At 48.8% G+C, this 26,578-nt stretch overlaps 3 protein-coding genes and 1 non-coding gene across 6 annotated transcripts; 3 read left to right on the top strand and 1 right to left on the bottom strand.

The window, feature by feature from the left end:
* Positions 1-337: 337 nt before the first annotated feature.
* Positions 338-4,017, top strand: LOC120673374 (ABSCISIC ACID-INSENSITIVE 5-like protein 2). The gene is made up of 4 exons (XM_039954181.1): positions 338-654; positions 791-1,733; positions 1,936-2,007; positions 3,577-4,017. The coding sequence occupies exons 2-4, from the start codon at positions 891-893 to the stop codon at positions 3,655-3,657; spliced, it is 996 nt and encodes a 331-aa protein (XP_039810115.1). The 5' UTR covers positions 338-654; positions 791-890; the 3' UTR covers positions 3,658-4,017.
* A 4,969-nt stretch (positions 4,018-8,986) lies between these two features.
* On the bottom strand, positions 8,987-9,125 carry LOC120677084. The gene has a single exon (XR_005676149.1). It is a non-coding gene; the product is annotated as a small nucleolar RNA Z247 (small nucleolar RNA).
* A 1,003-nt stretch (positions 9,126-10,128) lies between these two features.
* On the top strand, positions 10,129-15,336 carry LOC120676319 (translation initiation factor IF-2-like). Of its 3 annotated transcripts, XR_005675769.1 has the most exons (4): positions 10,129-10,411; positions 12,648-12,737; positions 13,351-14,862; positions 14,957-15,336. XR_005675769.1 is itself a non-coding variant. In XM_039957554.1 (3 exons), the coding sequence occupies exon 3, from the start codon at positions 13,546-13,548 to the stop codon at positions 14,698-14,700; it is 1,155 nt and encodes a 384-aa protein (XP_039813488.1). In that variant the 5' UTR covers positions 10,129-10,411; positions 12,648-12,737; positions 13,351-13,545; the 3' UTR covers positions 14,701-15,336. The 3 variants fall into 3 exon arrangements, 1 of the variants encoding a protein (XP_039813488.1); XM_039957554.1 differs by having other exon boundaries at positions 13,351-15,336; XR_005675770.1 differs by lacking the exons at positions 13,351-14,862; positions 14,957-15,336 and adding an exon at positions 12,857-13,315 and having other exon boundaries at positions 10,157-10,411.
* Positions 15,337-19,754: 4,418 nt separating this feature from the next.
* LOC120674002 (protein RETICULATA-RELATED 3, chloroplastic-like) lies at positions 19,755-21,285 on the top strand. Its single transcript, XM_039955064.1, has one exon. It carries the CDS (start codon positions 19,908-19,910, stop codon positions 20,940-20,942), a length of 1,035 nt encoding a protein of 344 aa, XP_039810998.1. The 5' UTR covers positions 19,755-19,907; the 3' UTR covers positions 20,943-21,285.
* The last annotated feature ends 5,293 nt before the right edge of the window (positions 21,286-26,578 follow it).

Raw genomic sequence — 26,578 nt, 5'->3', positions numbered from 1 at the left:
ATATACAATTGGTCAAAATTTTGATCTATGGTCGGAAAATGTTAAGCAAAAGAGAGAAAAAGGGTACACGGCTGTACCCAAGAACTCCATTTTCATTCCATTTTCTCGTGCCGCTGGTGGGCCCACGCCTCCGTTCTTAATCACCCTCTACAGCAGTTTGAAGCCAGTTAAGTACCTAGTACATGTCTTCTCCTTCCCCAGGATCCCATCTCTCTCAAATCTCCCCCCACCCCCAACCTCTCCCCAAGCAGGCGTCGCGCTCACACCCCGCCTCCGGCCGCGTCCCACCTCGCGGGCCGCTCCGGGCTCCGGCCCCGCCTGCACCAGCGGCCCGGCCGCGCCCCACCTCTTGCGCCGCCCCAGCTCCGCCCGCGCCGGTGGCCGCGCCCCACCTGCGCCTGCACCGGCGGGCCGGCCACCTTGTCTCCGGCCGCGCTCCGCCCCGCCTCCCATGGTTTCGTCGCGCACCCACCACGTGGCCGCCTCGTCCCCTCCCACCTCCATCACCATTGGCGGATGCTAATTGACCCACTGCTGTTCCGCTCGAAGCAGCCCCAGACCGACGCCAGGCCAGTGGTCGACGCCCGTGGCGAGATGAGAAGCGGTGTCCTCACCAAGTCCGGCGCCGGCAAGGGTTGCGCTTCTCGCGTGTAGGTAAGCGCCTCCTCCGTCCTCCCCTACTTCTCATCCCTAAATGGATTCGTAATAATCTTGCCCCTCTATTCATTTTTATCCCCGTGGGGTTCCCTTGCAACTGCCTGATAGCTCCCCCTGTATTGTGGATCTGCAGGTTTTGATCAATCAGCTGTAGACTCGAGATTTGTCCTTGCTTGAAGTGGTTCACAGTTAAACGGAGACGGGTTAGCGTTGTTACTGAAATCTGTTGGTTCATGGGGAGTCAAACAATGGCATCACAGGCTGGGGGAGGAGGTGGGGGCGGCAGTGGCGGTGCTGGCGCAGTGCAACGCGGGCAGATGCAGAACCTGGCAAGACAAGGCTCTCTGTATACCCTCACCCTTGACGAGGTGCAGAGCCATTTGGGAGAACCCCTGCATAGCATGAACCTTGATGAGTTGCTCAAGAGTGTCTTTCCTGATGGTCTGGACCATGATGGTGGCACTACCAGCCAGTATGAGCAGACTTCGGGCCTCTTGAGACAGGGGAGCATCACCATGCCACCAGAGCTTAGCAAGAAGACAGTGGATGAGGTGTGGAAAGGCATCCAGGATGCACCGAAGAGAAATGTCAGAGAGAGTGGTAGGAGGAGACGGGAGCGGCAGCCGACGCTTGGGGAGATGACACTTGAGGATTTCTTGGTGAAAGCTGGGGTCGTCACTCAAGGATATCTGAAGGACTTGAACGACGTAGGCAACGTGGAGCAGGTTGGTAGTGCTGGGCCTGCCGGTTTGACAGCTGGAGCACAGTGGTTAGACCACTACCAGCACCAAATTACAGCTATCGAGCCCCATCACCATGGGCAACATAGCATGCCAGGTGCTTATATGCCGAGTCAGTTAGCCCTTCAGCCGCTAAACGTTGGGCCGGGTGCTATTCTGGAATCATACTCTGATGGCCATATTACTTCGCCAATGATGAGTGCACTTTCTGATTCCCCGACACCTGGTAGGAAGCGTGGTGCCCCAGGAGATGTGGCAGATAAGTTGATGGAGAGAAGGCAGAAGAGGATGATAAAGAATAGGGAGTCAGCTGCTCGTTCAAGGGCTAGGAAGCAGGTTGCCACATCTGTCTTCTGCCTTTCTATGTTTAACATGCTCTTTTTGTCAGCAATTCTCTAGATACAGAAGTGGATGGATGAAGATTTATGAATTCTATTTTCTTGAGCTAGTTTTTCTTGTGAGCAGTGAGTAGAAAATGTTAGACATGATGACTTGTTCTTCTTAAACCTAAGTATTTCTTGCACTGTATTTGCAACAGGCCTACACTAATGAACTGGAAAACAAGGTATCTCGATTAGAAGAGGAGAATGGGAGGCTAAAGAGGCAAAAGGTACTATGTCATCCCCCTTTTGTGAGAAAGCGTTGTTTTCTTCCTCCATGTTTCGTTGGTGAAGATTTGCAGTTACCAATTAGTCTTTTATCTTTTATCATCACTTTCTGTTTCCGAAGAGGTGTCAGGTTATCTGATAAGTGACAGGAAATAAATATGATCACCCTTACTAACAGTTGGATCTATTTTAATTCTCATTGCGAAGCTACTTTTAAGATCTGTATTTATCTAAAAACATCACTAAACCCCCTTATAACCTCCATTTGCTTTATAGTTGTGGCATTTACTTTGCTTCCATTACTGGAGATAAACCATGTTTACATAGATATAGGACATAAGATCTGATGTACATCATGTGTTGGTTGATCTAATTATGAGATCTGTGCTGTTAGTCCCTTGAAACATTTATTGAATTAGATGCATGTACCAACGGCTAATTCTTATCTGTAATTGTAGCTGACTATTTGGGCTTATCTTTTATTTACCTTAGTGTCAAAAGTCCAATATTATCAAGGTTATGTTATGAACCACAGCCCTTAACAGGTTACATTATGCTATGGTGGATTATGCGCCAAAAAATAGATAAACATTTTCATTGAAAAATTCTGAGAGTCACTTTACATTCTTCTGGGGATGTGAATGCACAGCAGCATTCTGATTTTCTGTCCTACATCAGAAGGGGATGGATCTAAGCCCTCTATATCTAATTCTAACACTGTAGGGTGGAACAATACTACAACCCTATGGACATATGGTATTATTAGCTATAATAGAGAGGTGTTGGTTGTTATTATCATTTTTTTGTGGAAGCTGTCTTTCTGAAGTTTTCCTGGATGATTCAACAGTCCTATATGTTTAGTTTTAGTGTAACTTGGTGATATTTCATATGTTGAGTATTTTTTTAACTGCGTAAGTTTGAGTTCTACTTTATATTATTGCTTCAGATTTCACTCGCAGCTTCATGACATGACATTATTACTAATACCGTTCTTATCTTTATATATGCTACTTTTGATTGATGATTTGTAACTGCAAACTCGGAATTGATATCTGTCTACATTGCTTCTTTGTAATGGTGATAGCGATAACTTTATATTTTATATGGCCACCAATTCAGTCAGTATGTTGCTTGATAGCCTTACCTATGTGTTTTGGTAACCTTCAGTTGTACTCCTAACAACAATTACTGATATACAGCTCAAGCTTAGTTCTTGTTGAGGCGATTTTGTTTTGTTGGTTGCATATATTAGACTTCTATTTGATGCTGATAGCATTAGATGGCTATTTCATTACTAAATCTTTCGTATTACATGTTGTAGTAAGATTATCGGCAATTGAGCAGACTCAAGCAATTTTCTGATACTGTATTCTCAGAATTTATTTCCTGTGTGGCAAAATAAAAAAATTGAAACCATGACATGCCCTCTGCCACTGATGCAAAAGCTCAGATGCTTGCAAATAATTTGTTGGCTTGATGTTTAGCTTGTTTTATTCAATTCAATACAGTTCCCACAGTAGGTTATCATATTCCTGTACTCCAATTAAATTAATGTTTTGTGTTATGTCCAGGAGTTGGAGAAGATACTTTTCTCTGCGCCTATGCCGGAACCCAAATATCAACTCAGGAGAACAGGCTCGGCGGCTTTCTGATCATGTCCAGGATATCTAGTTTTGTAGTTCTCTGAGTGCTGTGGCTTGTAAGATTTTGCCTCTTCGGCTTAGAATCATTTGCTAGCTTGGGAGTTTTTGGCTTATCCTAGCTCGATGGTTTGCTCTCTAGATTAGCAGGAGCCTAGCATGTGCTGTCTGAGCACCGCTGTCTCTCCTCTGAGGCCTTGCTACTAGCCTAGTATGTAAATTTAAATCTGCAGGACTCATTTAGGTGGTCGTACCTTTCTTTACATGGTGACTTAACCACTGCTCTTCCATGTGTGATATTCTGTGCTTGCGAAACTGCATTGTGGCAGATGGATACATATAACTCTGAGCAGTATGAACTTTTTTCTTTTTTGTAACCTCAGCTAAATTACATAAGACTCTTGTGCTTGTTCCCCATTTCCTTCAATCGAGTGACGGTGATAAGAGCATCTCCAGCAGTCCTAGTAAACATCTCTCCATAAGGTAGTATTGGGATGTTTGGATATCACTTTCATAGATTGTTGGGAGAGATATTTTATAGTTACCTAATAATCTCATCCTAATACAATTAATATATTAGGAGAGGAGAAATTCCCCCTTTATTTGAGGGGAGTTGGGGAGTGAAATATTGTAGTAACCCAATAATTATTGAGAAAAAAAACAGAGGTTTTGTGGAACTGTTGGAACATATATTTTTCCAATATTGATGGTTTATTGGGAAAGGGACTGCTGGAGATGTTTAAGTTAGGAGGCAGTTCGTGATGCATTATCTGGGATAATGATTTCTTCAAAAAATAAACTTCTGGGATAATGGCTTAAAAATACCTCTAAATTGTCGTAATGGTTAGCTTTTCCTAAAATTGGGCACAAAGAATCATGTGGTGTGCCACGGGGTCCTTTTTAGTCCTTATCTACTCCCTTTATTTGTTTTAGTAAATCTAGATGCATCTTGCCATGCATCTACTCCCTCCATTCGTTTTAGCAAATCTAGATGCATTTTGCATGCATCTAGACATATAGTGTTTAACTAGGTGTATAGCAAAATTTATATATCTAAATTTGACAAAACAACCTATAATTTGAAACGGAGAGAGTACATCATAATCTGTTTGAAGATTTCTTTTGGTTAACTTGTGTGGTCTTGGAGTTGCTCAGGGTTACGTACCTGAATCGATTGCTTATTACTGCATCATATTCTGGAGTCTCCGTCAGATGCTGTTTCGAGCTGTAACTGCCGTTGCCTTATCTGTTGGTGAAGCGTCCGTCGTTTGCAGTGTGATCAGGATGCTGATGAGTTTTCCTCCTCCAAAAAACTTGTGTCTATTTTACCAGCACTAAGTGTGAATGTATTGTTTCAAGCGCAGGTTGTGACAAAAAAACAACAACTGCAGACTGCCATGTGCGAGTTTCAGAGGCGCTTGGAAGGTGGAAACGCCGTAGACGGGCGTGTTACGTGTTGATTAACTGAATGGCTGGAAAAGCCCCAGCCGTGGCTTACATAGAGGATGTTACACCTAGATGAATGGCCAGGAGATAATTGAGGAGATAAAATAGAAACAAACTATTTCTTTCCTTTACAATGGCTAACTACCATATCTCCTGGCCTTTTCTATCTTTGGTGTACACGATCACGAATACAACCATGCATGTTACATATTCTAACACTCCCCCTCAATTGAAACTTCCTAAGTTGAGATTGTTTTTGAACATCTCCAAGTTCCGTACAGCTAGTGGTTTGGTAAAGCCATCTGCAATTTGATCTCTCGTAGAAATGTATTCAATATCAAGTAGCCTTTTTGCTACTCGTTCACGAACAAAATGATAGTCTACCTCTATGTGTTTTGTTCTAGCATGAAAAACGGGGTTTGCTGAAAGATACTTAGCTCCAATATTGTCACACCACAATTTTGCCTTTCTTGGTGCCTGAATGCCTAACTCATATAGCAAGGTTTGTATCCACATTACCTCTGCGGTGGCATTAACAACTGCTTTGTATTCAGCTTCTGTGCTTGATCTTGACACTGTAGTTTGCTTCCTAGCACTCCAAGAAATGAGATTAGATCCCAAAAATACGGCAAAACCTCCAGTTGACCACCTGTCATCTTGATCTCCTGCCCAGTCTGCATCTGAAAATGCACTTACAAGAAGAGAAGGTGACTTACAAATTTTGAGTCCAATCTCCATAGTGTGTTTGAGATACCTTAGTATTCTCTTTACTGTAGCCCAGTGGATAGTAGTAGGTGCATGCAAATATTGGCAAACCTTATTCACAGCAAAAGAAATATCTGGTCGAGTCAAGGTTAAATATTGCAGACCTCCTACAATGCTCCTGTATGCAGTAGCATCTTTGGGCCCAAGAGGATCACCTTCATGGGCAGACAATTTTTCCGAGGTGGACAATGGTGAGCTAACTGGTTTGCACTCCATCATGTTTGCACGCTGCAACAGTTCTCTAGCATATTTTCCTTGTGTTAACAGAATGCCATTATTTATCTTCCTTACCTCTATACCAAGGAAGAAGTGTAGATCTCCTAGATCTTTGAGAGCAAATTCCTTCCTCAAATCCTGCAACAGGCATGCTGTGGCTTCCTGAGTGGAGCTAGCAACAATTATGTCATCAACATAAATGAGAACATATATAGTGACAGATCCTTTGTTGTAATAAAATAGAGATGTATCAGCCTTTGATGCTTTAAAGCCCAACTGACACAACTTACTACTCAGCCGTGAATGCCACGCTCTTGGTGCTTGTTTAAGTCCATATAATGCCTTGTCAAGCTTGCAGATGTACTCGCTTTTTGACTTGTCTTCATAACCAGGTGGTTGTTTCATATACACATCTTCTTCTAGATACCCATGGAGAAAGGCATTTTGGACATCTAATTGACGTAGGCTCCACCCTCTAGAAACAGCAACAGACAAAATAGTTCTAATAGTAGCTGGTTTCACAACTGGGCTGAAAGTATCCTCATAATCAATCCCATAACGTTGTCTAAATCCCTTTGCTACTAGCCTGGCTTTGTATCTATCCAAACTCCCATCAGATTTCCGTTTGACTTTATATACCCATTTACAGTCAATGACATTGATACCTCTCTTTGGTGGAACTAAGTGCCAAGTTTTATTATCAATCAAAGCATTATATTCTGCATCCATAGCTAATTTCCAATCTCTACTATTCAGAGCTTCATCAAGGGACTGCGGTTTACCAGATGCTGTGAAACATCCATACCTGACCGTGCCATCTGTATAGACTTTCGGTTTGCGAATACCATCACGAAGCCGTGTTCGTGGTCCAGGTGGAGTCTTTGTGGCAGCCGCAGCAGAAGATCCATCACCTGGTGCAGGCGCAGAGGTGCCATCCGCAGCAGCAGAGCTGTCGGTGGCGGCTTCTGTTCCCCCGTGCCTGCAACAGGGTGGAGCGTCGGGACCGGCACAGCAGGATGCGTGGCCCCGCTTGGTTGGTGCGATGTAGCGTCCACCGGGGGTGTCTCTGAGACAGCGGCAGGAATGGTACTGGCGCTTGCAGTATTAGCAGGAGAGGACGCCGGATCCTCCTCAGGTTCCGTGCTGGGAGACAAGGAGCTCCCCCTGTTATCACATGCTGCATGCTCACCGTTAGTAGTTTGGTTAGTGAAATCAAACACATGATCATCTAACTGTTCCGTCTCAAGAAAAGGCACAAGACCGGATGGGAGAAGTGCAATTTCAGCACGAAGACGGGCACCGGCATTGGAGTGAAGCGTAGAGAAAGGGAAAACTTCTTCATCAAAGATGACATCTCGAGAAATATATACTCGCCCGGATTGAATATCAAGACACTTATAGCCCTTGTGAAGATTGCTATAACCAAGGAAGGCACACTGCTTAGAACGAAGTTCAAGTTTGTGGCGATTGTAAGGTCGGAGATTGGGCCAACATGCACAACCAAAGGTGCGAAGAGAGAGGTAGTCTGGTTTTTGTTGGAGTAAACGCTCAAAGGGCGTTTGATTATCGATGACTTTGCTAGGCAACCGATTTATAAGAAACGTGGCCGCCATAAAAGCCTCATCCCAAAATTTCAAGGGCATTGAGGCATGAGCTAGAAGGGACAACCCAACCTCGACTATGTGTCGATGTTTACGTTCAATGACCCCATTTTGTTGATGAGCATGAGGACATGATACATGATGAATGATGCCGACTTGGGAAAAGAAACTATTTAATTTTTGATATTCCCTGCCCCAATCAGTTTGCATGGCAAGAATTTTTCTATCAAATTGTCGCTCAACCATTTTTTGGAATTCATGGAACTTTTGGAAAACTTCAGATTTATATTTAAGGAAATAAATCCATGTAAAACGACTGAAATCATCAACAAAGCTAACATAGTAGCGTTTTCTGCCAACAGATTCAACTGCAGGACCCCAAACATCTGAATGAACAAGTTCCAAAGGAAAACTAGTTGAGCTAACAGATCTACTGTAAGGTAGCTGATGACTCTTTGCTTGCTGGCAAGCATCACAAACTGATTTTTTATTGGACACGGAGGAACACAAGAGATTATTACTGTCTATGACCTTGGTAACAATAGGGAGAGAGGGATGGCCTAGGTGATTGTGCCATTTAGACACGGTTGGTTTGTCAACAGCATTTGCCTGCTTGAGTGAAGAATCGGCAGGAAGGGGATACAATCCACGACGACATGACCCCCTAAGAATCGTTCTCCTCGTATCCTGATCCTTGATAAGAAAAAAATCAGGATGAAACTCAATAAATGCAGAGTTATCTTTGGTAAGACGATGAACGGAGACTAGATTTTTAGCAGCTTTAGGAACATGAAGGACATTGTTTAGATGTAAGCTACGAGATTGAGTTGGAACAGTAGTATGACCAACGTGTTTAATTTCCATACCTGAACCAGAGGCGGTGTGGATCTGATCATTCCCATGATACTTCTCCCTCATCGTCAGTTTGTTTAGTTCACTTGTGACATGATCTGTTGCTCCCGTGTCGGTGTACCAGTTGGTGTCGACATTGTAGGCGTTCATGGCGATGGCAGCATTGACGTGGCGCTCTTCTGGGATGTAGTTTTCATCGAACCGATGCCAGCACCGGGACGCCCTATGGCCTGTCTTGAAGCAGATCTGACAGAGCGGCAGGTCATCAGACCCACTCGCTGCATCAGATCGTGGTGGCCGCCCTCCATTGCGTTGCTTCGGTGGGCCGTTTCCTCGGCCATGCACCTGGACGCGCCCGCGCTGACCACGGCCACGGGAATTGCCCGAGCCACGGCTGCCATTGCCACGCCCACGATTCGCCACGTGGGCATAGGAGCCACCATCTTGCAGCTCCAGTCTGGTCTCGAAACTGAGCAATTGTGCATAAAGCTCAGGGATCGAGATGGGATCCGATCTAGCTGTGACCGTGGTCACAACTGGATTGTAATCAGCATCAAGGCCATTGCAGATATGCGCCACCAGTTCTTCATCATCTAGGGCCTTGCCGACAGCAGCCATTTCATCTGCAAAACCTTTCATCTTGGCAACATAATCTGTGATCGACATGGTACCTTTCTTCGTAGCGGCGAGGGCAAGCCTCACATTCATTGTCTTGGCGCGAGTCTGCGCGGAGTACATTTTCTCCACGGCCGACCATGCTTGTGCCGCCGTCTGGGCAGCGACGATCTGCGCCTGAACTTGCTTCCCAACGTTTGAGAGAATGAGCCCGAGGATCTGTTGATCCCGAGCATACCATGTCTCAAACGCAGGGTTCGGATTGGTGACGGTCGTGCCGTCCGCCGCCTTCTCGACGACCTCAGCATCAGGGACCTTGGTCTTGCCGTTGATGTGCCCCTCGTAGCGAGCACCACGGATGGCGGCGAGGATCTGCGCTCTCCATAGCGCATGATTGGTCTTGGATAACTTCTCGGTCACTTGGAAACCGAAGAAGGGATTGGTGGCGATGCTTGAACCCGTCGCCATGGAACCCTAGGCTCTGATACCATGTGCGAGTTTCAGAGGCGCTTGGAAGGTGGAAACGCCGTAGACGGGTATGTTACGTGTTGATTAACTGAATGGCTGGAAAAGCCCCAGCCGTGGCTTACATAGAGGATGTTACACCTAGATGAATGGCCAGGAGATAATTGAGGAGATAAAATAGAAACAAACTATTTCTTTCCTTTACAATGGCTAACTACCATATCTCCTGGCCTTTTCTATCTTTGGTGTACACGATCACGAATACAACCATGCATGTTACATATTCTAACATGCCAACCTCGCATTATCTTTTTTTTTTTGAAGATTACCAACCTCGCATTATCAGAGCAATGGTTGAAATCGCTTCAGATGCTGTTTTAATTGTGATCAGATTGATACCTTCCTACCATCTTGCCGGCAAATCATCATCAGATGATAGTTACATTACGCCACACTTCTTATTTGACTTCTTATTTGCCAACCTCACTGCCTCTGTACGAAAGTACGCCTTGCTTCTCAGAAAGCGTAAAGCTGAAGTTGGTTTGCGATGGTGTGGGCCAAGTATGCAATGACTTCATCTGCGGTCCGCGGTCTGCGGACCAGCGAGAGACGAAGGCGACAGGGAAATTGGAGGGGATGAGCCGGAACGGCGGCGCCCAAGCCCAACATCCTCCGGCGACGGCGAGCGGCGACCGCCTCGCGGTCATCGCGTCTCACTTATCCCACTCTTGGCTCGGCAGTCCGGCGCACGTGGCCGGCGAGAAGGAGGCCGCACTGGCCACCGAGCCCTTCGACGGCCCCACCATGTAAGCCTCTCTCAACCCTCCCAATTCTACACTGTCACTTCAATTTGGATGAATATGACAGAACGCGCGAGCAGAGCCCTCGTAGCCTCGTAGGGGTGGTTGGACCAGAGCGGAACTGTCTGCACTAAATCCAACTTCAAGCGATGCTTCGTGTAGCCAGGATCCTATTCTACTCCGCCGAATCTGAAATCGATAGGTTTTGTAGGGACATCGATGTGCTAATGCGATCCAATTCAAGTTGTGCTTAGATTATCAGTTATCACTTGATTGGGTGAATTTAGGCAGATATATGGCAGCATTTGAACACCCACCTAAGGGGCCTGGTTTGCAGGTGTTCAGTTGAAACCATCACATTCAGTAGCACAAACCCATCTCCTCAACAGGTGGGAATGTTCATTGAGCTCCTTAAAAAAAAAATTAGAGAAAAGGATTGCTCCCGCTTTATATCAGAGAAACAAAACACAGGTTCAGGTTCAGGTTCAGATTCGATACAGCAAAGGAGTTTAACACTCTCCTCACTCTTTAAATGCTGGTTAAACGGCTAGATCCGCAACGCCAGCTATATGAGAACTAGCTGAGAACAGATGATCGGCAACCAGGTTCATGTCTTCAGAAGTCTCTCCCAGCGCCTCTGGCACCCTGGCATTGCCCCAGGCCATCTGCCCATTCTATGCTGCCAAACATCGAGCTCCTCAAAATCGATGGTTACTCTGGCAACATTTGCTTGTCCATTTGGATGCACTGAACCTACGGCTGGGAAACATGCAGAAATCTTCCTCCGATACCTTTTCTGTTACACATTAGTCAACTAGTCAAGTTGGTGGTGACCTACAAGATGTATATGTGTATAAGGACAAACAATAGAAACAAATAATCAAATATTAGGCAGATACACAATGCTTAGCTTTCACACTTGCTGCTAGGATATGCCAAATACTAGCCAACATTTGCTGAATTTTAAGTTTCATCTTTCCTTTTCCTGAATTAAATAGGTTGCTTTAGTTGTTTCTAGTTATAACTGCTATACTGTAACGACCCGGCCCGGGATAACGGCTAAGATCCGCTCTACACGTTGAGTAGACCATACCTGCTAATTAACCCACTTGCGCTTTCGTCCGGGATTTGGCCCGGCCCATCTGGCCTGTTGGGCTGAGATGTTACATACACCCACCCTTTAGGATTCGACGTCCTCGTCGAACCATCAAACCAGCTTACCCATACGGGACAAAAGACCAGAATCTCCTCTCTTGGCTCACGACTGTATTTCCTAGTGCCAATCAACACATGTACACGTCTGTGCGTCCAGTGCTAACGGCACATCCCGATGCCCGCGCACTGACCCGCACACGTCCGTGACCCACACCTACCCGTGAAACCGTGAGAGTCGGCTCTAATACCACTGTAGCGACCCGGCCCGGGATAACGGCTAAAATCTGCTCTACACGTTGAGTAGACCACACCTGCTAATTAACTCCTTTGCGCTTTCGTCCTCGCTTCGCGCAAAAGAATCGATCCGGAGTTAACAGCTTTCCAGGCTCAGGTTTTTAAGCTGGTCTGGTTGGCTACCGATTCCCAGTACGGAACTATCCATCCCGTGCTACAGTATTTTTGGCACTACAGTATCCATCGCTACAGTAATCCGGGATTTGGCCCGGCCCATCTGGCCTGTTGGGCTGAGATGTTACATATACTACCGCTTCTCACATGCCAACATACCATTGAGATGATTAGTTGTCCGGTTTTTGCAGTTTTGACAAAATTATCGGGAAGGAGATCCCATCTCACTTTCTGGTATTGCCAACTTTAAAAATATTGGCGCCTTCACCACCCTTGGTGCCATGTCAGCAAGGTTGATTTTCCTCATTGACATGCTATTGACAAACTCAAGAACTACTTATCCTCAAGTGGTTCCTCCTTGACAATCTGGGCCAGGAATCTGTTGAAATTTAAGTTCACCTGGTGCCATTAAGCAAGGGGTCCATGCTCTGAAGTCTGAAGTCTTCTGCAATTTGTGTTCCGGAAATAACACTTTCCATTTCCTAGAGAGCCAGCAATTTTCAGAGAAAGCATCTATATCGAAGAATTACTGTCAAACATTATGCTATCCCATTTGCCACATACAATGCAAAGCTGCAGAACAAGTGGTTTTAAAAACAACATGTTTATTGTTGCAGTGTTGCTATAGCACGTGATTATAGTAGAATTTTATCATTTCTATTCAATTGTTCTACTGCAGGTCCTTGCATTCGGAGACATTTCACCACAAGCTCCCATACATATTATAATCATACCCAAGGTTGAAGATGGGTTATCTAGGCTGTCGAAGGTACTTATATTCACCTCTTCTTGTCTCCATTCAAATGATTGTGCCAAATCCATACAGTAAACCATGTTTCAGAAACAAATTTAAGATATTCAATGAAAGATACTTTGTGCCTTGTACAGAGACGATTTCCATGATGAAGTATTGGATGCTTAAAAATAAGATGAATTTAGCTGATGCTATGAATGATAATTGTTTTCACTACACAGTGATAATAGGTACAATGTATTTGATGGTAGGCAGTATCTTCAGGAAATCGTTGTCCTCTCATATCTGGTTGAAAGTTTTTTTTTTCCGGTGATAAACCTAGCAGCACATGAACGTTCATGTATCCTTTCCATAGTAAGTTTGTAATGGCACATGAACGATTCATGTATCTCTTGAAGGGTCAACCAGCGCCTGTATGCTGTACCCATAGAAGATAGAACTCTCTGAATATGAAGGGCTGAATGATATAACATCATCGCCACTGGACAGTGGAACGCAGGAAAATTGCATCCAGGTTTAGGACTTATTTAGGGATTCGAGGTTGTTGTCAACAGCAATTCACTGCATATACTGATGGCAAATTAAGCAATCAACTCTAACCGCCACGCATTATCGTGGTTGTTTTCAGGCAGAAGAGGGGGTTTTATATTTTTACTATTATTACGAAGGGCACTCGCTCGTTTAGCACTCTTAAAAGAGCTCTTACATATTTAGCACTTCTGTAGCTCCAGTTCTTACATTTTTACCACTTTGGCTGACGTGGCACGACACGGCGGCCTGACAAGCCTGACAAGGTGACGCTGAGTCAGCAAACCCACACGAAATGTCCTCGCTGCCCCTGATCTCCTCCTCTCTTCTCCCTTTCCGACAATTGGGTCCCGCAGCTTCTCTCACTGCCAGGTGGGCCCCACACGTCAGATTTGTCTTCCACCTCCGGTGCTTGCCCCGTTCGTCCCCCAGGCCACCTGCACCGCCGAGGCCGAGGGCACCCGCAGCCAGACCACGCACGCCGCCGGGCTCGCCCGCGGCCAAGGCCATCCGCACCGCCAGCGGCCAAGGCCATCCGCCCCGGCGGCGGAGCTCCGTGCTCCCATCCCTGCCGCGGAAGGGCGGAGGCGCGGCGGGCCGGCGAGCCGTGGAGGCCGCCGTGCGTGGGGACGAGGCGGCGCGCGACCGGGAGGAGCAGGCTGCCGCCAGCGGAGGCGGAGCAGGCGGCACGCGGCCCGGCGAAGCAGGCCATCCCCTTCTCTCTCCTCCCCGACAGCTGCGCCGGTACTTGTGCTCGTGGCCGAGCTCGCCGCAGCAGTCCTCGCGGCCGTGGGCAAGCTCGCCGCCGTGGCTGCGCATCAGGCGGGAGCGCGGCGTAGCGCCTCTCCCCTGCTTCACCTTCGCCGGCGAGCGGGTCGGCCTGCTCCCTCCGCCGACGAGCCGTGGGCACCTTTCCCTCTCCGTCCGCCCGCCCCTCTCTCCCCGTACGGCGGCCTTCTCCAGCGCCGGCCGGCTCGACCCACCTGGTCGGCGAGCCGCGGAGCCACCTCCCTCTGCCGGCGACCCGCGGCCGCGCGCGGGGCGGAGCACGGCCATGGCGTGGAGCATCACAAGGACGCCACGGAGGTATAGCCCGTGCACCACGAGGGGCTCAAGGCCGGCGGTGGGGAGAGGGCAGGCCCCGAGGGGCGGCGCGGCCGTGTCCGCCTCCGCGGCTGGCAGCGCCGGCGGGAGCAGAGCCGGCTTGTTCGTTCGCATGGACCAGCCGGAGGTGGAAGACAAATCTGACGTGTGGGGCCCACCTGGTAGTGAGAGAAGCTGCGGGACCCTGTTGTCGGAGAGGGAGAAGAGAGGAGGAGATCAGGGGCAGCGAGGGCATTTCGCGTGGCTTGCTGACTCAGCGTCACCGTGTCAGGCCGTCGAGTCGTGCCACGTCAGCCAAAATGGTAAAAATGTAAGAACTGGAGCTACAGGAGTGCTAAATATGTAAGAGCTCTTTTAAGAGTGCTAAACGAGCGAGTACCCTTAAAAATGTAAAAACCCCGGCAGAAGAAAGGCATGTCGAGGTTCTGGGCAATCTTCTATATGCTGCTAAGATTGTAGCAAAGCAGGAAAGGCTTCAGGATTGTCATCAACGATGGGCCCGAAGGATGTGAGTAACCTTCGTCGGTTCTGATGAGACCCATCTTGTTGGGAATCTCTTGTTGGTGGCCATTCGACTGATTTTTCCGCCTTCGGTTACGTAGGTCAATCTGTGTATCACCTCCACGTCCATCTTCTCGGGGGACGGCAGATGAACTGGCCACCTGGGTGAATTGGTGTGGAATCACTTGCTACTGCGGTAAGATTCATAGTGTCCTGTATACTGGAGCCTGCGTTGTAATCTGAGCCAACGCTGACAGCGTACAGACGCGAAGGACTCCCATGGGACATGTATAATCGTTGGCATCGAAATGGTTTTGTCAAGTGTGTAATTTGTAAAGTATGCTAGATGTAACAGACCATAGTTTGCAACCTGTATGCTAGATGTAACAGACCATCGTTTGCAACCTGTAATCTGTTTTCTCGTCCGTGGTAAGAACTGAGGATTACCGCGCGGTAAATGGTAGTATTATGGTTTTCTAAAGTTCATTTCACGAACTCCTCCGTCTCCCAATTACTCCCTCCGTCCCATAATATAAGCACTTTTAGGTTTAGTCAAAGTCAAGCTTGTCCAACTTTGACTATAAATAATAACTAATTTATAAAAAAATTTAAGATAAAAATAATATTACTAGATTCGTTATGAAAGCAATTATCATAATATATAAATGTTTGTATTTAAAATAGTTCATTCATAAGAATATTGATGGTCAAAGTCGAACAAGTTAGACCTTGACTAAGCCTAGAAATACTTATATGTTGTGGTGCTGCAAACCACAGCCGGGTGGCGGAAGGCACCCGCCCTAGCTCAGAGGGTGTGTAGCTAGTCCTAGTTACAAGCTCTCCAGACACACAAGCTCTCGCGAGCTCTCTCTCGAGAGAAGGCAATACAACACACAGTAGACGTAGGGTATTACGCTCCGGCGGCCCGAACCACTCTAATCCCGCTGTGTTCCCGCGCCCGCCGTCGCCGCTGCTGTCACCGCTAAGGCTGCTGTCGCCTGGCCACCAGCCGACGAGCCGGCGAGGGTAGAAGAACTGCATGGGCGAGGAGTCCTGGCAACAAGCGGAGAAACCTTCAGCAAAAAGCAGAGCATCTGGCATAGGGAAAGAGAGCAGAATAACACTAACCCAGAGGTGCCGGGTACCCAGCGTCCTCGGAGGCCCGGCCTCCGCTCCTGCTGCTGCTCCCGCAGCTGCGATGCAGGCGCAACCCCGGGCTTGCTCCTGATGCTGCTACTGTTCCCGTGGCTGCGGCGCGGGCGCAACCCGGGGTTGTACCTGTTGCTGCTGCTGCCGCTCTCGCGCCCGTTGCAGCCGCTCCTGCGGCTGCTGCTGTTGTTGTTGCTACCGGCGGGAGGAATCTCTCGGCGGCGATGGTGGCGGCGCAGTCGCCCTGGAGGACCCGCGAGGGCCGGCGGCCCGGGAGCTACCCTGGCCCGCGCCCTCAGAGGTCCTCTGACGCTTCGTGGCGGGCTCCGAGACCAGGGTCCCGTCGCCCCTGAGTAGCCTGCGCCGACCTGCATCCCCCGACGATGCACCGGAGCTGCTCTGTATCCGGCTGGAACCGGCTGTAGCGGCGCTACTGGCCACGGCCTGCTTTCCCTTTGTGGTGGCGCCGGACCCCGCGGTGCTCTGTGTAGCTTGACCCCCTGATGCGCCAGGGATCCGGAGCCCACGGTTCGGATCGCCCCCGGTCTGGCGTGGGGCCAGCCCCCCGTCGTCAAGAGTTGGCAGGGTAGCCAGCACCGCCACCCTCGCGGAGTGCTCGCAGAGGGGGACAATACCCTGAGGGAGGATCAAGTTCTCCGGGATGAAGACGTCTCCCGTCACGGCCCGCACCAGGACCTCCAAGGCTTCCTGGGTCAGGTCGCTCCCCTCCCCACGGACGGCGCCAAAATGTCGTGGGATTTTTAGGGTACCCACAGCCGGGTGGCGGAGCGCACCCGCCTATTCCCGGTGAGGGAGGACTCGGGGAAGTACTAGACGGTAAGGCTAATCTAGCCCGGAGGCAAGCACACATGAACTCACGATCTAGAGTGGTTCGGGCCACCGGAGCGTAATACCCTACATCCACTGGGAGAAGTATTGTTCTTGGTTGTATATCAACCTCCCTCCTTCTAGCGGGCGCCCCCCTTTTATAGATCAAGGGGTGCGGATACATTGGTCGTTGAGGCCCCGACAAGTGGGCCCAACGTGACTGTGTAGCATACTGTGCAGAGTACTTAAATGGCTACAGTAGTTGTGAATCTTTTCTCCGATATGCTTCCATTCCCTGCTGGCGCTCTGACTCAGGGAGGTCTTCTCTTGTCCCGTCAGCAAGATGTCCATTGGGGAAACGTAGCTTGCGGCGTGGCCTGTTGAGGCTATTATGTAGGCGTCATAATGGGTGAAGCCGAGCCGCCGTGTCCATCTGTTATGGCAGACTGACAGGCGCGGCGTGGGCGGCGCCAACGGCTCCACTACACGTCTTGGTAATACGCGATCAATAGTGTCTCCTGGTCAAGGACTCGCCTCGGCTTCTGCTATATCAATGCGGACGTCCACCTACCGCAATGAATGCAGTGGTAGGTGAACCTTTAGTTTGGAGACCAAGTGGCCTTATATACGCGTCTGTGCTTGCAGATACGTGGCAGCTCCGGACCTCCCCGGGGCGGGGTGTCAATTCATTCCTATAGTGAGGGGTCCGGTTACTATACAGGGGGTCCGGGACTCCGCGGGGGTCCGGATCTCTACGGGAGGTCCGGAGCCCCCGGCTGTTCGGGCTGAGCGCCTGCTTTTTCCGGAACACGCGGTGGTCCCAGACCTTTCCCAGCCGGGGGACGGGTCCGGGACCGTTGTCAGGTGAACAGGGCTCCGGACCGCAGGGGTCCGGCTGTTTGGACGTAGTTAAGGATAACCACAAGGCTCTTGTCTAGACACAGTAAAAGGGGGTACCCCAGTCCTGGGGTACCGACATTATATTATGGGACGGAGGGAGTATATGTGGTGCTCTTTATCATGCTCCCTCTTTCACACAGACATCTTACAAGAAACACCTCTTCCTCAATCATTACTAATCATGTGAAGGTCTTGCAGGCCAAAACCGGAAATAAACCATCCACTGACATTTTTTCATCCAAGCCATATTTTCTGACAATATATCGGAACCCAGGCGTTTTCGAAAAATACAGGGAATGAAACCGGTTCCGCGTACTGTTCAGCCAAGCGCCAGGTTGCACCAGCAGCGATGCCGCGGCAGGTGTAGGTGGACAGGTGGTCGCGCGAGCCCACGCGGGAGGCCTGCGGGGCCAGGGCGGGTACAAGTGCAAGTCCCCACCAGGATTTTAAAAGATTTTAAAAATCAATCGATATTCATGATTATCAAGAATTTTTATTATTACCGACACAGACTGAAATCGATTTTCAGTTGAGTTTTCAAAATAAATCAGTTAAAAATTCAAAATTTTAAAAAAAATTATAAAAGTGAAGGAAAAAATTCTATAAAAAACTAGAGATTCTCCATGGCCTAGAATGGTATCACTCCATGAAAATAGCCTCCATTTAATTAGTGAAAAAATATTTTTTATCTAAACTCATTAGGCAACCAAACGGTCCAAACTATCAGCCCCTATTCTTTATTTTTTTATTCCTACCGACGCTCCATGGTCTATACAAGATTTCATAGAAATCACGAGATGACAAAGCATGCTGCCGGTGGCATGCTAACGTGTTGGTAAGAGAAAAACTAGAGTTGCCCCGTCTCAACAGCAAAAAAAAAGTTCAAAAGGAACAATGATCGTGAAGAGAAAGAATTTAGGAGCGACGACACAACACCAAAGCCTAGCGGTGATGATGGAGGCCGCAGCTTCGACGGCGACGAGGGAGTTGTTGGGTTAGAGGGAGTGGTGGTGCTGGAGGGAGTAGTGGTCAGGTGTCACCCCTTCAGTTTACTGGGGAGACAAATTTCACCCATGCCACACAGAATAAGATCATGGTGCACCCACCTCACAACGACAAACGAGAAGCGGTAGACGAGCTAGATCTACTCCAAAAAATGATGATGATAGCAACTCTTGTAGTTCAGCCTTCACCTATTCACCGAAACCCACCTACCCATATCCATATCTAGGGCCACACGAATATGATAGCTCGAGCAATGTCAGTTCAGTTTTCAGCTATCCACCTCAGTACGCACCGCATCTACAACTCCCCCCACCGTATAGGGGAAGGTTGCCACCGCCACCGCTACCGCAACAACCTATTCATCTTACCTTTTGGTTACTAAGTGCGTATGGATTGCAGGTGTGTATCTGTTTAAGTGTGTTTATTCAATCTTTTGTTCACCTCTCATATTCACTCCATCTAATAAATGTAGGAACAATATTATGAACACTATGAGACAGAGGATGAAGAATGAAAATTGCAATGTGTTCAGACTTCATGAATTTGTATGGATATGTTGGAAACTTTGCATGGAGTATCATGTATCCGCTTAATTAATGTACTCATATTTGTATAGACTCTCATTTTATTAATTTGTATGGATATGTAGAAAACTTTGCATGGAGTATCATGTATCTGCTTAATTAATGTACTCATATTTGTATGGACTCCAAGTCCAAAATATTAATATCTAGTTTTCTTATTTTCCTTCGAAAAACATGTTTATCAGCACACATCACTGATTTATCGTTGGTTTTGGTCGATAATCACTGATAAATAATCAATAATCATTTTTTGAATTTGGACGTCCTTATCAGTTGGTATTAGCGATTTATCAATGATTATCAATCAATTATCGTTACCGGTGGTGACTGATAATGTGGTTATCAATGAAAATGTAAACCCTGTCCCCACCCGGCCACCACCGCACCAACTCCTCCCCCGACTCACCAAACCGGACAGGCCCCCCTCACTACTTCACTACACCAACCCCCAAAACCCTCCCCCCCCCCATCCGAGGCCGTCCCGCACCGCACTACCAGCCACCTCCCGCGCCGCGCCGCCGCCGCCGTCTCGCACGCGCGGCAGAGGACGCGCGCGATCCCCTCCCGCCCACCACCAGATCGCGCCATGGCCTCCACGGCCTTCGCCGCCGCCAAGTTCCTCCCGGCCCACCTCGACTCCTCCCCGCGCATCGCGCCACACCGCGCCGGCCCCACCGCGAATCTCTCCTTCGCCCCGCTTTCCTCCTCTCCCTCCTCCGCGGCGTCGCTCCTCCGCTTCCGATCCCCGTCGCCGTCCGGCCCGGGAGGCAGGCTGCCCCCGCCCCCGCGCTCGTACGGCGGCGGCGGATCTGGCGACGCCGCGGACTCCGGCGGCGGCGACGGCCGCCGCGGGGGCATCCTCGGCGTCTTCCTGGCCGGCTGGGCCGCCCGCGTCGCCGCGGACCCGCAGTTCCCGTTCAAGGTGCTCATGGAGGAGCTCGTCGGCGTCACCGCCTGCGTGCTCGGCGACATGGCCTCCCGCCCCAACTTCGGCCTCAACGAGCTCGACTTCGTCTTCTCCACCCTTGTCGTCGGATCCATCCTCAACTTCGTCCTCATGTACCTCCTCGCGCCCACCGCCGGCGTCGCCGCCGCCGCCTCGTCCGCCGCCTCCGCGCTCCCCAGCCACATGTTCGAGCCCGGCGCCTACTCGCTCGGCTCCCGCGTCGCCACCCTCGTGTCCAAGGGCGCGACCTTCGCGATGGTCGGGTTCGCGGCCGGGCTCGCCGGCACCGCGCTCTCCAACGGGCTCATCGCGATGCGGAAGCGCATGGACCCGGAGTTCGAGACTCCCAACAAGCCGCCGCCCACGCTGCTCAACGCGGCCACCTGGGCGATCCACATGGGCGTCAGCAGCAACCTGCGTTACCAGACTCTGAACGGGGTCGAGTACCTGCTCGGCAAGGTCGCGCCGGCGCCAGTGTTCAAGGTGTCCGTCGTTGCTCTCCGCTGCGTGAACAACGTGCTTGGTGGCATGTCCTTCGTGTTGCTTGCCAGGTTGACTGGATCGCAAAGATCAGATAAACCAGCGACGGCTGCAGAAGAGAAGGAACGGTTGATAGCTGTGGGCAATGCCGCCGCAGATGCCATCAGTGAGGCAAAGGACGCAGAGGGTAAGTAAAGGGGATGGGTAGAGGAGGGTGCAAGTGGATGCATGCATGCTCTGCGCCTGAGCTTCGTTTGCGGCTTCTTGGAATAGGCCAAGAAACCTGTAGATGATAAGTGGGTTGGAATAAGGAGTGAGGCTCAAAACATTTTCTTCAATCTGTTTGCAGTGATGACATGCTTAGTTGATCTTAGAATAAAGTTTTTCGTTCTTGTCCTTTTGATCGTTGACTCAATGCGTAGCCTGCTTGCCATACCTGAAGTTGTTTGATTTGCATGCAATCTATGATCCTTAATGATCCTATGATGTAAAGACGAGTGGATTCATGACCCAAAATCTAAGAACTTGATGCTGTCTAGTTTCTTCATGTAACCAAATTAGTGGCTAAAATCAAATGTTGGAAACCAATTCTTTTGTTGAATAGACATCTAAATCTGCTGTTTTGTCAATGGCTGTGATATGTCATTATAGTAAAGTTGATGCAATAAGGCCATGGTGTCATGCGAAAATGGTGCCTGGGTCTAAGATGTTTGCTGGAACTACATTTCGGTACATTTATTTGTAGTTGTGTTCATGTAAAAATTGATTCTAATTCTTAAAGATCAAGTGGGAAAAGATTTGTTGGTTTTAACTCGAGTGAGTGTATAATTGTTTGCTCATTGGCACATTGTCATCCTTGGCATTGCAAATTGAATCGAGGATTCAAAGTTGTAAAAAGCCAGTGGAAGTAGACCTGAAACTCCAATGGTCCTGGAAGCAATGCTATAGCTGTGTATGTATTAGTTATTGCTTGGACATATATTTTTCTAGTGCTAATCAGCAGCCTTTACCTTTCTCCAAAAAAATTTAAATACAGGGCCTCGTATTGCTTGTTTCTGTGGCTGTGCAGCCGTTGCTCTCACCTCTCAGACTTGTAAACGTCGGTAGAATAAGAGTTACGAGTTAATTCCTTGAATGCCATTAAAATTTTAGCCAATCTCTTGAATACCATCAAAATTTATGTCATCCTTTCATTGCCATCGAAATTTTACTCCAATCCTCTCAATGCCATTCCCGTTAGATTTTATTAGATTTATTTTATTAGATTTTGAACGGAAACCGTGAAAACACTGTACACAAACATTAGACTCAGAATCTGTGCCATTTTCTTTGTTCCGTTTCTGCCCCACATCACCTCCAGGCTGCAGCCCCGCTCGCACCGCCCTCCCCCCCGTTGCGCGCGCAGCCAGGAGGGGCGCCGCCGCGCCGCACGAGGGCGGACCAGCCCTCCGCGCGACGAGGCAGCGGAGGAGCAGCTGCTGGCGGCGCGCTAGGTGCTGCGCGTTGGGGTGGACCGGTCGCTGGTGTGCGGGTGGAGGGGATCCGGCGCGCCTCCCCGCAATGGAGGCCTCGGCGCACCCGATCTGTGCGCCACCCAAGGTGCTCGCGGCGGCCGGCCGCGACATCGACCGCGCGCTCGGCCCCTCCGCCGCCGTGCTCAAGGTCTTCGCCACTGTGCACGGGCTCTAGGCCGCGCACCTCGCGCGCGGCTCGCTCGCCTGGGACCTCCCGGAGTACCTTGCCGTGCTCGCGCAGCTCGAGGCTGCGCTCCGCCTGCTCGCCGACAACTGCGGCCTCGCCGCGCTTGCCGACATCGTCGCCTACCTTGGGGAGCGCGACCTCGCCGACCCCCGCTTCGTCGCCGACCTCGCCGGCCAGCTCCAGCGGCTCAAGAAGGAAGACCCCGCCGGCCTCGACGCGGGGCTCCTGGCGGCCGCCCTCGGCATGCTCGAGGCCGAGTTCCGCCGGCTCCTTGCGGAGCACTCGGCGCCGCTAGCTATGAAGGACCCAGACAGCTCCAGCCCGGCGTCCATCGTGCCTCCTCGGATCCCTGCCTCCGTCGTGCACAAGCTGGGCCTAATCCTCGACCGCCTCGCCGCGAAGGGGCGGCTTGACCGCTGCTCCGCTTGAGCGCGTTTGAATCTTTGAATAAGCTGACGCTATATGTATTAGCGTATATGCTGCTTTCTGTCAAAAAAATTATTATCAATAGAGCTATGTACATAGATTTATAATTCTCTACAATGGCATAGAAGGGTTGGCATTACAAATATTTCATCCATGTCTTATATAGGGGCAGTAACGTCTTTTTCCCCTCATTTAACGGTTATTCTAACAGCACACTCACCGAATGGCACTGAGGGGATTGGAGTAAAATTTCAATGGCAGTGAAAGGATGGCCTAAATTTTGATGGCATTCAAAGAATTGGCTAAAATTTTAATGGCATTCAGAGAATTAACTCTAGAATCAAAGGTTGCGAATGCTCCCTGTTGGTCATGCACTCACGCATACCTTTCTCAATCTGACTTGTGTTTGTACTGTGCAAGAAAGTTCGTTTGTCTGTTGTTTACGGTCGGTCCTGGGGAGTCTGGTGTTCGCTGTGCTTACTATTCATTTTCGGAACATAACTTAACATATTCATTTCCGATTAATTCGAATATCCAGCTTGGGCATATCCGCATATATTTTCTAGTATTGTGGTCCCTCTAGGGCCTTGGCTTTGATCCACTGGACCAATAGGATTTTATAGTTTGTAGCGACGCTGTTCCGGTCCCGAACGCGGATGCCCCCGCATCTTTTTTGTTGGTAGACAGCGACCCCCAGCAATTCCAGGTCCAGCGCTCTCAAAGTTTCGACCGGTCGCACTTGACGTGTTGCGCTTGCTCGGATCGCAATTCTACAGACGTGCGGCCTGAGGCGATCCCCTTCCCTCCATGAAAAAAGACGACCCGTGCGCTGTGGCGTTTGCGCCTGGCGTACATCGACGCGCGACCTGGACCGGGACGGGAGCACCACGGGAAGCACGCCGAGCCCTGAGCCTCCGCGGCATGGGCGCACGCCGAGCACGGCGCTGCGGAGACTCGTCGTCTCCGTCACGCCTCGGCCGCCGCCGCCACTTGCCTGCGCCTACGTTCCCCGTCGTCCGCCTGTAGCGGCCAAAGCAACTTTCAGATGCCTTGGAATGGTCGCCCGGCTGGAGTAGCCACGGGGGGACAAGCAAGCAAGCTGCAGCCTGCAGGTTACGTGCCGAATCGAGCCGTTCGGCGCGTTCCCCCCCGGCGCGGGCGCTGCCAAATGCGCCGTTCGGGAGGCCGGGCAGGAATTCCGCCGCCCGCTCCTCTTGCCATTTGGGTCGCCGGCGCGCCGCTCCAGAGTCCAGCCATGCCACGCCATGACGCGCAGCCCGATCATGACTCGTGACCCACTGGCCCCTGTGGAATCGCACACGCGTCGCGTGCGTGTTACAGTGGACGTCGCAACCACGGCGCCGTCTGAGGCTCGGAGCTGCTGCACCTCTAGGGTGAGGGCAGTGTGAGTCTTGTGACAAACCCGTTGTGCCTTGTGCCGCGCTCGTCAGGGAATGCAAGGAGACAAGGGTAGGCTCAAGGACGAGGCGGCTTTGAGGGAATGAATGATTAGCGTGGTCAAACAGGTGAGTCCAAAGGCTTTGGCCCTTTGAGATCTTGAAATGGATCTGTCATGTGGAGGTTTCACTATTGTTTTTGTTATTACACCAGATTTTATGCCAATTAACCCTCCAGTCACATACTGTAACACCCTGGGTGTTAAATCACCTTGTAGTAGGGCTAATCACACAATTAACTTCATCATTAGCATTGATACCGTCTGTGCTCGCCGTCGCGCGAGACTTCTGGTGTGTTTCGATCGGCCTGTGGGTTGGAAACAGGCTGTCAGGTTACACTTAATTAAGCTAATGCGTCTGATGCGTTCAAATGATGGTCATTACGCTTAATTAAGCCGTTTAACTTGGCGGTTCTGTCACACATACTCACAAGATCAGAGGGACTGAGCGTAGGGTACATTGGCTGGTTTCTCTTGTCCCTCTTTTTTGAAAGACCTTGGGTGGTTTCTCTTACTAAGGTCTTGTTTAATTGCTTCATGTAAAATTTTTGAAAGAGAATTTTTTCACATTTGAAGTACTAAACATAAACTAATCACAAAACTAATATCAGAACTCGTCTGTAAACTACAAGATGAATTTATTAAAGGGAAAAGTCCGGTTTACACCCTCCAACTATCGCAAAAGTCCGATTTTCAATCTTCAACTACGAAACCGGACAACATAGGCCATCCAACTGTCAAAACCGGGCAAATTTGGCCCCTGGGGTGGTTTTGAAGATGATTTTCTATTTTGTGAGAATTAAAAATATTCAATTTTACACTAAAAAATTTATAAGTAATTCATTTTAAGTCAAAAAATTATGAAATGGGTATCAAAAGTTTTCTAAAAATGTAACCTATCTATTGTCACATGACTTGTGAGCTATTCAGATCTATTTTTTTATGTTCATAATATTTGGCTACTTACAGTTATGTCTATTATTTTTAATAACTAAGATTTAAATGGAGCAATAATAGATAGATTACATTTTAGAAAAATTTTGGTACTAATTTCATATTTTTCTGATTTAAAGTGAATTAGTTTTGATTTTTTTAAATCTAATTAGATTTATTTAATTTTTTTAAAATACAAAACCACCTTCAAAACCATCCCAAGGGTCAAATTTGCTCGGTTTTGACAGTTGGATGGCCTATGTTGTCCGGTTTCGTAGTTGAAGGTTGAAAATCAGACTTTTGCGATAGTTCGAGGGTGAAAATTGAACTTTTCCCTTTATTAAAACTAATTAATCCATCACTAGTACGTATTTACTATATTTACTGTAGCAATTTAGTGTCTAATTAGGCTCGTTAGATTCGTCTCGTGATTTACAAGCAAATATGCAATTAGTTTTTTATTTCATCTATATTTAATACTCTATGCACACATTCAACGTGATAAAGTTTTGAAATTTTGAATTTTGTATCTAAACAAGGTCTAAACTGCTGATTTTTTTATCTGGAGCCACTGACTCGTAAAGCAGTTTTGTAGTGATTCTGTGATTGGATGATTGTAGGTAGGCACGACCACAGCAAGGAGCAAAGGGCGAATCCATTGTGATGCGCCGCTGCCCTCCAATATTTCAAGAAAAAGCATTTCGCTGAAAATGCATCAGCGATGATGTTGCATGCTCTGCAAGTTTACAGGAAATGAAGATTAAGACTGCACTTGATGTCAAACTAACATTAAGGATAGTTAACAATCAAGAAAATATTTGATTAACTAGAAAGCTTCTGCTAAAATAAGACTTTATTACACGCAAAAAAAAACAATTTATAAAAAATAAGGGGGTGGGGGGGGGGGTTGAAAGTGGATGCAATCTATATATGGCTCCATGTGCCGCCCATGATCAACGAATGGGCACGCACGCAAAAAAATAAAAATGCGAGTTAGTACATCAACCATTGTTACGCGACCATCACATGCTTAATCAAACACAATCATGGGAGCTCCTGAGGCCGGATCTCTGATCGCTCTCGGTGCTGAGTGCTGACTGTACTCGCATGGAAGCTTTTATAAGAGCCAACGGCTTTGAGTTCTTGGTCCTCGCTTCTCAGTTGATCCCATCATTCACTCACCAGTGGCTTCTTTCTACCTGCCCCTCTGCCAAAGCGCCAGCACACAGCCATGAGAAGAGCTATCAGCGTCTGCGCCTCCTTCCTCTCCGCCTTGCTGCTTCTGCATTGCATCCTGACGCCGTCTGGTGTCGTG

Source organism: Panicum virgatum, chromosome 5N (genome assembly GCF_016808335.1).
Source record: "Panicum virgatum strain AP13 chromosome 5N, P.virgatum_v5, whole genome shotgun sequence".
NCBI lineage: Eukaryota > Viridiplantae > Streptophyta > Magnoliopsida > Poales > Poaceae > Panicum > Panicum virgatum.
This window is presented reverse-complemented; position numbering and strand designations above follow the sequence as displayed.